Raw genomic sequence first — 11673 nt, 5'->3', positions numbered from 1 at the left:
AACCGCAGCAGAGAGTCTGCGTTGGCGAAGCACCAAGGATCTGCATCTGGTTCTCAGCCGACCGTCTTTGTACCCCCCTCCACACCCTCGCCGCACTACGGCTTCCGCAGGAACACTGCAAACATAATGGCAGCTGGTCGCCGTGTGTCTCATCGGAGCTTGTCTGTACCGTCTGTCGCTGCTGGTGATTGGGGTACCGCACAGGCAACGTCGTCTGAGAGTGTAGAAGCAGTGCTACCTAGCCCTCACAGCACCAGGCACATAGGCAGCGCCACGGCGAATGGATCGGCGGGCAGGGAGGACAACTGTAGCGGCTACTACGACGGTCTTAATCGCTCGTCTCACATTGTGCGGCGCCGCGCCAACGAGGTTGTGAGTGGTGCAGGGATGAACTCCACAGTTCCTGGAACTCTCCCAGGTAGCCACGGACACTTTAATCAGTACACCGGGGCGTCTGGAGTAGTGTCGGGGAGAAGCGCAGCAGGTGACCGCTACGCGATGCTGCGTGGCTACAATGGCGACCACTTTTTTGAAATGGACGACGCCAAAGGCTCGCCAGCCTTGATGGGCGAAAAAGACCGCCCTGCCACGGAGTTTGATCGACAGACTCGGTATCGCTATCCCGTGCTTTGGCGGGGAGCTAGCAGCCCTTCCGTTCCATCCATTGCCAATGAAAGCAGCTCATTGCGTCACCAGCACCAGCAGCTTTCGCCGCGTTTGCATCTTCACTCCTCACCGCCGGTGCCGTCTTCTGCTGAGGAAATCGCGCGCACCGCTTCGCCGGAGCTGGGAACCCACCGAGATGGGAAAGACAATGGCGAGGAGGCAAAGGGGCGCCGACACTACTCTCGCCATGCCGGAGTCGAGACCTCTCTAGCTGTCGAGTCACCACCTCAAGACTCCGCGGCGTCCTCGCCAGAAACGTTGTCGGCCCAGTTTGCGGGGTTTACAGCGGCACAGCAGCAGCGTTTTGAAAGTCTTCAAGAACGCGGCCCACCAGGACACGAAATCGCGCGGTGGAAAATGTTGGAGCTGATGCGGCACTGGATGAGCATGCCAAGCACTCGAGCCGGCCTCGATGCAGTCATTCGAGACGTGCTCGTGGACGCTGGAATTGCTAAGGCAAAGGAGGCATGGGGTGGCAGCGATGCCTGCACTGCAGCGTCACGCGACAGTGCGTCCTCTCTGCAGCTACAGCAACGTGGTAGCACCAGCCAGCCCGTCGCCACATGCGCCAACCCACCTTCGACGAAGGCGCCGCCGAAGAAAGTGTCCCCCAAGAACAAACTGATTGCCACGAGCGTAGCACTCGAGTCGGACGGTGAGCCTCCCTCATCCACTACTCACGGCGAAGAGGACAAGGGAAAGCAGGAGTTCACCAAGGAAGGTCCGCGGCCTTTGGGTGACGAAGCCCCAGCTCCATCCATTGATCAGGCCACTCCTGCCTCCACTCCGACTCCGCACGCGGTTTCGATTGCATTCTCCTCTCCTGCACTCCCAGTGCGAGGGACTACGTTGCCGCCAGATGAGGCGACCCCTTCGGCGACTGCTGCTAGGGTGCGCTCGACTAGTGCCCGTCGGCGCCGACGCAAAAGCGGAAAGGGCGCCGTTTCTGCACAAGAGAGGCGGGTGCCGCCTGCGGATGGATCGCATTCGCCGACCCCGCAGGATGTCAAAGGGGACACTGACGAATCTGCTGCGTTGCCCGTGGCATCACTGACACCAGAGAAGCATGTAGCACCCCTGACGCCGAGAAGTGGTGTCTCGCTTGGTGCGGCGGCGTCGAGCGAGCGGGCAGATGCCGCGAGCGACGCAAGAGTCTCGCCGCAGCGATACACGGAATCGCCGTCCTTTCATCATTCGTCATCGGAGGAGGCTCTTCCCAACTCTTCCCACAACTCCCCCTCTCCGCGCCAGCGGAGCCGCAGCAACAACAACCCAAGAGCAGCGCCGTCGCGGCGGGTGGCCACATACGAGGAGATACCCCGCTTCTACTTCCCCCTCGGGCGCCCGACTACGCGAGAGATGATGATCAGCGGACCTCTCTCCAGCAAGCACGAGAACCCTCATTTGAAGATTGCCGACGGCGTCTCCATGTCGGCTCCCATGTACGACGGAGGGGAGAGCAGCCGCGTCGGCGCGAACGCGGGGGCGCTCGTTGGAACCAGCAAAGACAGTGTGCTCTTCCCCGAATCGCGACGGGCGCAGAAGGTGGCGCCGATGTCACAGTTGCACGCGCTCGATGATCGGCAGGTGGCGCATTACATTCAGCGCGAGTTTGGTCGTCTTCCTCCCCTTCCTAGACATTCTCAGCGGGTTTGGCTGCTGGGTGGACGTCTGCGCAGCGGTAGCCACAACCACAACAGCTTACCCTTCGCTAAGCAGGAGCTCCTGTACAGGCAGCAGTTTATTCAGTGCGTGCAACGCCTGTGCTCCCAGTGCTTTGGCGTCCCGCGATATTTCGCCTTTCTCGTATTGCGCCTTATACAGTGGGAGATGCACCATGGGAATGCTGACGCGGCAGAGCATCGTAGTCCGCCTCAGACCCGCCACGGCAACGGTCGCCTGGGGTCCTCATCGTCGCTAATGAGTCACACAGCCAACGGCGGCGGCAGTGGTGCGACTGGGCTGCCATCCGTTTTCCTCATCACAGCGCAGCACATGACGTATTTCTACGAGGCCTACCTGAAGAACAAGGACATGGTGAGGCGCATTTTCGACCTGCTGATTCTCTCTTCCCACCTGCCTACCTCGCCAGTAGCAGCGGCGTCGCTGGCGGCTATGAGCGCAGCGGCAGAGGCAAACGACCAGGCTGTGTCGACCCCGGGACCCTCCTTTAGCGTGTTACCCCTGCGGTCCTTCTTGCTACCCAAGGACTTTGTCGCCTACATTAATGTTCTCCTCGCCTATCACCCGGGGCTTGCGTTTCTGCGGCAAACACCTGACTTCCAGACCAAGTACCTCGACACCGTCATCTACCGCATCTTCTACGAGCTCGACCGCTTTGACCGGGGCTGCATTAGTTTTTCGGAGCTGGCTGCGTCGCGGCTGATCGACGCCTTTCGTCAGGTCGATTCTGCTGAGGACATCAACATGGTACTCCTCTTTTTCTCCTACGAGCACTTTTACGTGCTGTACTGCCGCTTCTGGGAGCTAGATGAGGACCGCGACATGCTACTGGCGCCAGAGGACCTCATGCGGTACGCCCCGGAGGATGTTATGAACCCGTGCATTGTGCAGCGCGTCTTTGCTGGAGTCGGGCGGCGGCGCCGCTGCAATGTGCCGCATCGCATCGGCTACGAAGATTTTGTTTGGTTCTGCCTCTCGGAGGAGGATAAGTCCACTCCGCAAGCTATCCGCTACTGGTTTCGCGTTCTTGACCTGGACGGGGATGGGGTGCTTTCTGTCTATGAGCTACGCCAGTTTTACAACGCCACGCGTGACAAGATTGCCCAGTACGTGCAGGAAGGGCTGGTCACTTTCGAGGACGTTGTGTGCCAGGTGTTCGACATGATGCGGTGCTCTGAGTATCGCGGGCTCTTTCTCTCAGACCTCATGCGTGAGCCTGAGGCGGCTGCGGTGGCGCTGAACCTGCTGACGAACGTGGTGAAGTTCTTGCAGTTTGAGCAACGCGACCCGTTCGTAGCGCACGAGGAGCGCTTGCTCGGTGGTTCAGAGCAGTCAGCATGGGACCGCTTTGCCCGTCTAGAGTACGACCGCATGGCGTTGGAGGCAGATGGAGAGGATTGACCACCGTCTCTCCCTTTCTGCATACGACAGAGGTCACCTGTCTGTGAGGCTGTTGGGGATGATGCCGACCCTTGCGTTTTACTGCCACTCCATCGTTTGCTACGGTGTGTCCCCTATCTCACGTTGTTCCGTGGCAGCCTAGTAGGATGCTACACACGCCTCTGCTTCCCCTCCCCCTTTGTTCTCTCTCGTTGTGTCCTCGTTCTCGCCCTCCACTGCGAGCGGGTGCGGACTAGCAGAGTATGCTCGTCTGGCGCTTGTCTAAAACCCACCACCGCATTCCCCTCCCTTTTCTCCGGCTCTTTGTGTGTATGTGTGTGTCTTTGTGTGCGTGTACATGTATTCCCCCTCCCCCAACCCCCCTTCTCTCCACCTCCTCTTGTCATTGCCTTTTCGTGTTGGCGTCGTTGCTGCCACCTCCTCTTCCCCTTCTTCTTTCCCGTTTGAAGCCTGTTCTCCCTTCCTTTCTCTGGTTCGTCTTCTTCCGATCATCCGCTTCTGCACTCATCGACGCACGCATCACACGGTGTTTGGCGCCTTCCATAGAGTTCTGTGGCAATCTGGCACAAGCGCAAAGAGGACCTCCAGATGCGTGCAAACACACACACACACACACATACATACATACATACATACACACATGTACATATATATATATATATATGTATATATGTATGTATATCGGGTGAGGACTGACGCGGAAGCTACTGTACTCCTCTCCATTTCCGCAGCTCAGGAAAAAACACCACAAACCAACAAAAATCGTTGTGTTCTCCTTCTGCACGTTTGTGTGACTTCCTCGAACAACAACAAAAAAAGGGGTTGGGGTTGGGGGGGGGGCGCGGGGGAACGCCAGCAGCGTTACCATTGGTACTCGCGCATACATCAGGGCTTGTTTGCTGCTCTTCTCCTCCTCCTCTCCTTCCTCTGTTTTGCTGTCAGTGCTGTGGCTGCGTCACTCTTGGCCTTTTCCACACCTTTGTTTTTTTTTCGTTCCTGTTCGACGTTCCTTCCCTGATAGCTGGGGTGACCTCCGTGCGCTGCATCGCAGGGTCCAGCACCCCCACTGTGTGAGGAGGCCAGGCAGTCCCTCTATCCCTGCGGAATGCCGGAGCCACTTGCGGCGGTCACAGGGTCGCGCGCCTGCGCTGCAGCGAAGTCGGGGCGTCTCATCGCCACCGATGCCGACGGCCGCACCCTCGACGGCGTGGCGTCGGAGCAACCCGAGGCAGCGAGCACGCCTGCACCACCCATACGACTGACGAGGCGCCAGCGCGACTCGAACACATCCCACCCCGCCATCGCTGCCCACTCGTGGAGGGAGCCTGCGCCGCCGCGGGAGACGCACCACGCGGCCGCCGGCACGATGGGGGAGCGGGTGTGGGGCGGCACGGCGAGGCGGCTGGGTGGGGAGGGCTCGAGGCAGATGCCGTGCTGCGATGCCTGAGCTGGCGCAGTGCTGCGCCGGCGTGTGTCTACGGCTGCCTCGCGCCACGCGATGGGTGGCCTGTGGCGGGGTCGGAGGCTCGAGAGTGGGGTGGGACCTCATGCTCTACGGCCGAATGGACTCGTCGATAGAAAAGGTCAAATGTGCACGTGATGCGAGGGGGTACCAGTGTCTTCGTTTGCGCGTGGTGTCTGCATCTCTCGGAGTCTCTCTCCCTCTCTCCCCTACTTTCAGAGAGTGCGTGTGCGCGCTCGAAGGGGGTACATGAGATTCATAAGGAGGGAGGCAGGGGGAGAGAGGGAGGGCGTTGCAAGCAACAAAAAAGGGGTGAGGAGCTTCAACGACTTACCGGCGAGCAGCTTGCGAAGGCGGAGCATGGAACAAGGCGAAGCAGACAAACAAACAAACAAAAACGATATCACCAAAGCATGCCGCAAGAGCAATCATCCTATGGCTTTTGTGTGCTCTTCCGAGGTCCGTGAGGAGCGTCATCAGTGGCTAGCGTGCGAGAGAGCACGAGCAACAAAGGGCTGGGCTTCTGTACCACAATCAGTTCTTGAAACACGCGCACAGGCCCCTGTCACGCAAATTCTTGTGTGCGCACGTGTGTAAGGATGAGGGCTTAAGGCCACGGATTCCGTGTGCAAGTCCGCCCTCCCCAAGTTCTCGAATGCCTGGAAAATACGCCACAGCCGTGTCTTCACAGTTTAACGCGATCACTTACGTTCTCCCTCGTTCTCACTGTCTCCGTGCCCTTCTTTTTTTCTTCCTTTCTGGTTCTAGAGGCGCACTACCTCAGCACCTCGCGTCGGCTGCTACGATTTTTTTTTTGACGTCAGTCAACGCAGCCACGAGAAGAGCCGGACACGTGTGCATTTCTGTGGCTCCTCTGCTGCGCGACGCGTATCCACGGTGTCGGCCGTTTTGCAAGACTAAAGGAAGCGCTCGTCCGCGCGGCCACACGAATTTTCGGCAGCAACAAAAGAACGAGAGCTCGTGATGCGCTCGGCAAGGTGGATGAGACGCGCGGCCGCGGGCACCGCTTCCGGCGATGCGGCGACGGCGCCGTCCGCCGGCTCTTCCAAGCCAGCGGCAACTACTGCATCCGCATCGGGCATTGATTCGAGTAGGAAAGAAGGCATGGGCGGAGCACCACCGCCGCCGGCCCCACCTGTCAACAGTGCAGGGCGGACGACAGGTTCAACAAAGGCATGGCGCACGCTGACCTTCAGGCTTTGGCAGCTGCACACTGTGAAAGACGGTGAGGCTCGATCGAGCATGCCGACAACGGTGCTCTACCACGGCGATCAACTCGGCCCCCGCCCCCTCGTTATTCTCGACCATAGTGTCGCTCGGTTGGAGCAGTCCGCGACGGCCGTGCTAGATGCGTGTCAGGAGGCCGCGAAGAGATACGAAGCAATGCTCTCTTCGCTTGCATGGGACCACGGCGCCGTCTTCGTTCCACTGCAGGTGTCCATTGGCGAGATCAACGTGATGGAGCAGTCCTGCCGCCACGTCTGTGCCGTGCTGGATGCGATGGACGTGCAGTGGAGTCACGTGCTGGCGCACTCTTACGGTGCTTTGGTGGCAGCTCGCATGGCTGCGTCGACTGCGTATCCGCATCGCATTGGGTCCCTGCTGCTTCTGGACACCCCACTGGTGACGGAACAACTCGTGCGCAACACGAAGCAGCGAGAGGAGATCGCAAAGGCGAAGAAGGACGTCAACGTGCCTCCCGCCGAGCTCTCGTTCGCCATCGAGTCGCTGAGAAGTGCCCTGGAGACAACTCTGCCGTACCCGGCAGCGGTGGATAAGTCTCTCTACGAGGATCACCTCTTCTCCTCAGCCTCTGTCTTTCGGGAAAAGGGCCTGGTGCGAGATGAGCACCGCTACGTGCCCGTGCGGCACCTCGCTCAGGTGCACCACCCTCTTCAGCTGCTTGTGCCGGTAAAACAGCCCATTACAGATGTTGCAATTCATAGGGAGTTCTTTGGCCTGCGAAGGCCGGCCGTCATTAAGACAGCGGATAATCACGAGGATTTGTTCTCCGCGAAGTGCGCAGACGAGGTGGCGGATGTGGTGCGGGCATGGATGCAGCGGTTCGAGCCGGACGTTGTCATGAAGCGGCGCTTCGAGAAGGCCGCGAAGGAGATGGTGCAGCTCATGGGCAGCAGCGCGTCGTTTGGCGAGAAGGGCGGTGGAAACATCGAGAAGTCGGAGAAGAAGGAAAAGAGGAAGGGCAGGCAGTAGGCATACTGTCGTGTATGCGCCTTGGCGAGTTCCGAAGCGTGCCTCTCATTCGAGCAGACACACGTACACACAGAAGCCGATGTGGATACATCTGGGGCGATGATCTACTGACAGGGAATGTTCTCTCGCCCTCCCCCCTCTTCCTCCCTCCCCCTCTCCCTCCCCCTTCCCTCTCTTAACTGGCGCCGCTTCTTGCTGTTTTTGTTGTGTTTTTGTTCTCCCTCTTGTCCGTTTTAGCCATGGCGATGTGGTGGCTGCCGTGTGACCTCGTCGCCAGTGCCCCACGCTGTTGGCGTTGTTCGTGTTTGTTGTGATGGAAGTGATGAACTGCATCGGTGGTTTCGTCACACCCCGTGACGAAGACCCGACAAATAGACGAAAACAAGAAAAGGGTATGGGTGAAGTGGGGCGTCAGAAAGGTAAAGAAGGGGAGATGGCAAGGCGAATACTGTCACGGCTCCAGTCTCCAGCACGGCCATCCGAGGAGCCAGACGGAGATCCGCTGTAGTGGCACCGCTGCCGCTTTATTCGTTTCTTTTTCCGTGTTTCTTTCTCTCCTTCTCTTCTGTCCCCTTGTCCCCTTTTCCTGTTTCGTCTCTCTCGTTGGTCGCTGAAATTGAGCATCGACGTGGTGCGACACCACGCACACACGCACACACACACGCACGCAAAAGTCGGAGTCCCTCTCGAGAAGACGGTGAGGAGTGTGCACAGGGTCATGCCCACCATTGTGATCTCGACAGTGTAGAGGGAGAGAGTGCACAGTCGCACACGTGTTGGATCGGAGATCGGGTGCCGCCAATTCACTGAGCTGCATGAGTCTCCATCGCGCGTGGTGCGCACTTCTGAGGTTTCATGAAGGTAGGTGTATCTTGTATGGGCGCAGGTGCCAATGTCTTTGGACTGTGCAGCAGACTCTTCCTCCGTCTCCATCTCTTCGTCGATACGGAGTGCCACGCTCCTTGACTTGACTTTGCGTCTTCCACAAGAGCATCGCACGCGACTCTCTCTCACTCTCTCTGCCCCTCTCCGCGTTTTGGCGTCTGAGCATCTTTCATCTCTCGTGGCTTTGCAGCACAAGCGCCACAGCTCAATCGAAAAGCTCACGCACCGACCCCTAGACATCCGATGTGGATGCTCGCAGCACCGACACGAGTGGAGATTTCTGTTTTCCGAAATCGTTACCGATGCCTAGCTCTTCCGCCCGCGCTCCCGTTGACTACACGTCCCCCAGCTCGTCTGTCATGACGGTTGCAGATCCTAGTCCGGTTGCCCCAGAACCAACAGCAAACACCCCCGCGGCCGCCTTGGTGACGGCGCCGAGCACAAAGGCAACCGCACGGAGGCACCAGCAAAGCGACGGCGCACCTATTTCGGCCACCGCAAAGCGGGGTGTCGTGCGTCGCACTCCCGGTGGACGGACTATCATGCAGGTACGGCGCGCCGATGCGGCTCGGTCTAGCGAGTTCGCCGAGTACTCCGCCGCCGGTGGCGAGCAGCAGCCGTATTCGATTGCCACCACCGCACGCGCCGCGCGGACAGTGCGCGAATTCGTGGGGAACTCGGTGATGTTAAGCGTAGTGCGCGATCGTGCAGCGGTTATGAAGAGTTACATTAAGAACTCTAACCTTCGACCAGCGTCTGCCGCCACCCCACAACGAGAGCGTGACTGGGCCGATCCAACTGCCCAGTCCTTGGTACGTCGGCGTTGCGAGTTGAGTCTCGGCCCCACCGTCACTTGCTGTGCATCCAAAGAGCATCGTGGCCGTGGCCTCACGCAGATGGAGTTGGCGGCGCGCTCGGCTCGCAACATGCATACTTCTCGCGCAGTAAGCAAGCCTGTGGTGCCGCCTCCGTTCGAGCTGCTCTCAGCCAGTCGTCCCGTGCCGGAGCTGCCCGCAGAGCTAAAGGGGGCGATCACTTCCTACTACTTATCTCGTCTGCGTCAGCTCTCTGTCGCGCATCAGGAGCGCATTGTGCATGCGATTGCCCTCGAGAAGGACCGCAGAACAGTTATCACGTGCCTCAAGCAGCAGGAGCGTGCCTTTGCGCAGCCGGCAGCGCGTTCGCCGTCATCGATTACGCGGGGCTTGGGGAAGGGCAGACCTCAGACAGGGGCAGCGCACCCTGTGCCCAAGAATGTGCCGCGCTCCACCGTGAACGCGAAGAGCCATCGTCGTGTGATGGGGGAGGACCGCGCGTCTCCCTGGAAACGACAGGGCGCGAACGCTGAGGAGCGTCAAGCCATGGATCGCTTCTGCCAGCGCTTTGCGGTGGAGGCGCGCGCTGCCTTCCTTGACAATGCCATGGACGTGTGCATGGCCCGTCGCACTCGCTTCTATCTGGAGCAGCCACCCATTGCAAGCCAGCTCGGCGTCGTGCTACCAGAGGAGCAGCTCACACCGCTCTACATCATGGCGGTTGGCGACCTACTCTACAACATGACGGGGTGGACACACCGCGACTCAGGGAAGTTCTCGCGTGCGGTGGTGGCGATCGTGTGCCGCGGGATCCCGACGGTGATATCGTCGGCTGCAGCGGAGAAAGCGGCGGCGGGGCGGGAGCGACAGCACACGACGCTTGCTGGGATACCTTCTGCTCTGCAGTCCTTCCCCTCTCTTGGCACCGATAGCCTCTTGGCCGACAGCCATCCCACAACAGCAGCAACGGCAACAGCAGGCCTGAAGGACATGAATAAACAACGTGCAGGACGATTGTTGGGCGTGCCTCTGTCGATGCCCGCGGAGGGTACTCGCTGAGGTGTGCAACACGTGCACCGACACCAATGCCCCACCATCCAGTCGGCCTTCTTGCTTTGGCTCCGCTTTTACGTTCCCTGACGACGAGGCACACCTCTCCGTGCGCGGCATCGCAGGGTCCAGCACCCCCACTGTGTGAGGAGGCCAGGCAGTCCCTCTATCCCTGCGGGATGCCGGAGCCACTTGCGGCGGTCACAGGGTCGCGCGCCTGCGCTGCAGCGAAGTCGGGGCGTCTCATCGCCACCGATGCCGACGGCCGCACCCTCGACGGCGTGGCGTCGGAGCAGCCCGAGACAGCGAGCACGCCTGCACCACCCATACGACTGACGACGAGGCGCCAGCGCGACTCGAACACATCCCACCCCGCCATCGCTGCCCACTCGTGGAGGGAGCCTGCGCCGCCGCGGGAGACGCACCACGCGGCCGCCGGCACGATGGGGGAGCGGGTGTGGGGCGGCACGGCGAGGCGGCTGGGTGGGGAGGGCTCGAGGCAGATGCCGTGCTGCGATGCCTGAGCTGGCGCAGTGCTGCGCCGGCGTGTGTCTACGGCTGCCTCGCGCCACGCGATGGGTAGCCTGTGGCAGGGTCGGAGGCTCGAGAGTGGAGTAGGACCTCGTGCTAAGTGGCAAAGACGTGGACTCACGTTTGAAAGCCCCTCGTTGTCGTATATGGTCTGTCTTTGTTTTATGTTCGCTTCTTTTTTTTTTGCTTTGGTGATACTCCAAGGTGACGAGAGAGAGGGAGGGAGGACGGGGTGAGGTGGGACGAAGCCGAAGGGAGAGGAGAGGGGATGCGTTGCCGTGATTGCAGATGCTTTTTTACGTGGCGGTTGCTTTCATGTCTCTCCAGCTTCCTGGAGAGACGCTTTGGGGGTGGGTGGATGCTAGAGCTGCTGCGGGGGGGATGCGGGCTGCCCTTTTGGCGTACTCGCTCCTCTTGTCTGCGCTTCCAGCCCTGCTTGCGGTTCCGCCCGTCTCATCAAGATGTTCCCTCTCCATCGATTTCGCGTCGCGCATCCCTGGTCCTCTTTTCCGCTTCAGGTAGCATTGCTTTATCTGGGTCTTGTGTTCGGCTCCCCTTCTCCGAAACGCTGTTTGCTTTATGTAAACACGTGGTAGGTGGAAACGGTGCTGATATTTGTGCATGCGTACTCGTTGTGTGTGTGTGTGGGGGGAGGGGGAAATGGAAATGATAGCGTGTTCCGGATATACTCACGGAGGAAGCCCAGGCGCATGTGCATAGAATGCACACGTGAGTTTTCCGCGCTCCCTCGCTCCACCTTTGTGTGCGTGCCTTTGCGGTACAGTTGTGGCCGGTGATTTGTTTACGCCGCCCCTCTTTCTTGTTCCATTCTTCTTTTGTGTTTGTGGTCGCGCAGTTCTTCCGCCTCCCTCGCCCTCTCCCTCCCCCTGCTTCCAAGCCCTCATGAACCCTTCTCTACACGGCGTCTCTCTGTCTCTTAGGTTC

At 59.7% G+C, this 11673-nt stretch overlaps 3 protein-coding genes across 3 annotated transcripts; all 3 read left to right on the top strand.

The window, feature by feature from the left end:
- Positions 1–498: 498 nt before the first annotated feature.
- On the top strand, positions 499–3750 carry LMJF_17_0750 (conserved hypothetical protein; the record flags this gene model as incomplete). Its single annotated transcript, XM_001682269.1, has 1 exon — positions 499–3750. The coding sequence occupies one exon, from the start codon at positions 499–501 to the stop codon at positions 3748–3750; it is 3252 nt and encodes a 1083-aa protein (XP_001682321.1).
- A 2725-nt stretch (positions 3751–6475) lies between these two features.
- Positions 6476–7447, top strand: LMJF_17_0760 (conserved hypothetical protein; the record flags this gene model as incomplete). The annotated part of the gene is made up of 1 exon (XM_001682268.1): positions 6476–7447. The coding sequence occupies one exon, from the start codon at positions 6476–6478 to the stop codon at positions 7445–7447; it is 972 nt and encodes a 323-aa protein (XP_001682320.1).
- Positions 7448–8874: 1427 nt separating this feature from the next.
- Positions 8875–10206, top strand: LMJF_17_0770 (conserved hypothetical protein; the record flags this gene model as incomplete). Its single annotated transcript, XM_001682267.1, has 1 exon — positions 8875–10206. One exon carries the CDS (start codon positions 8875–8877, stop codon positions 10204–10206), a length of 1332 nt encoding a protein of 443 aa, XP_001682319.1.
- Between the last annotated feature and the right edge of the window lie 1467 nt (positions 10207–11673).

The sequence above is a fragment of the Leishmania major genome, chromosome 17, assembly GCF_000002725.2.
Source record: "Leishmania major strain Friedlin complete genome, chromosome 17".
In the NCBI taxonomy this organism is placed as follows: domain Eukaryota; phylum Euglenozoa; class Kinetoplastea; order Trypanosomatida; family Trypanosomatidae; genus Leishmania; species Leishmania major.
This window is presented reverse-complemented; position numbering and strand designations above follow the sequence as displayed.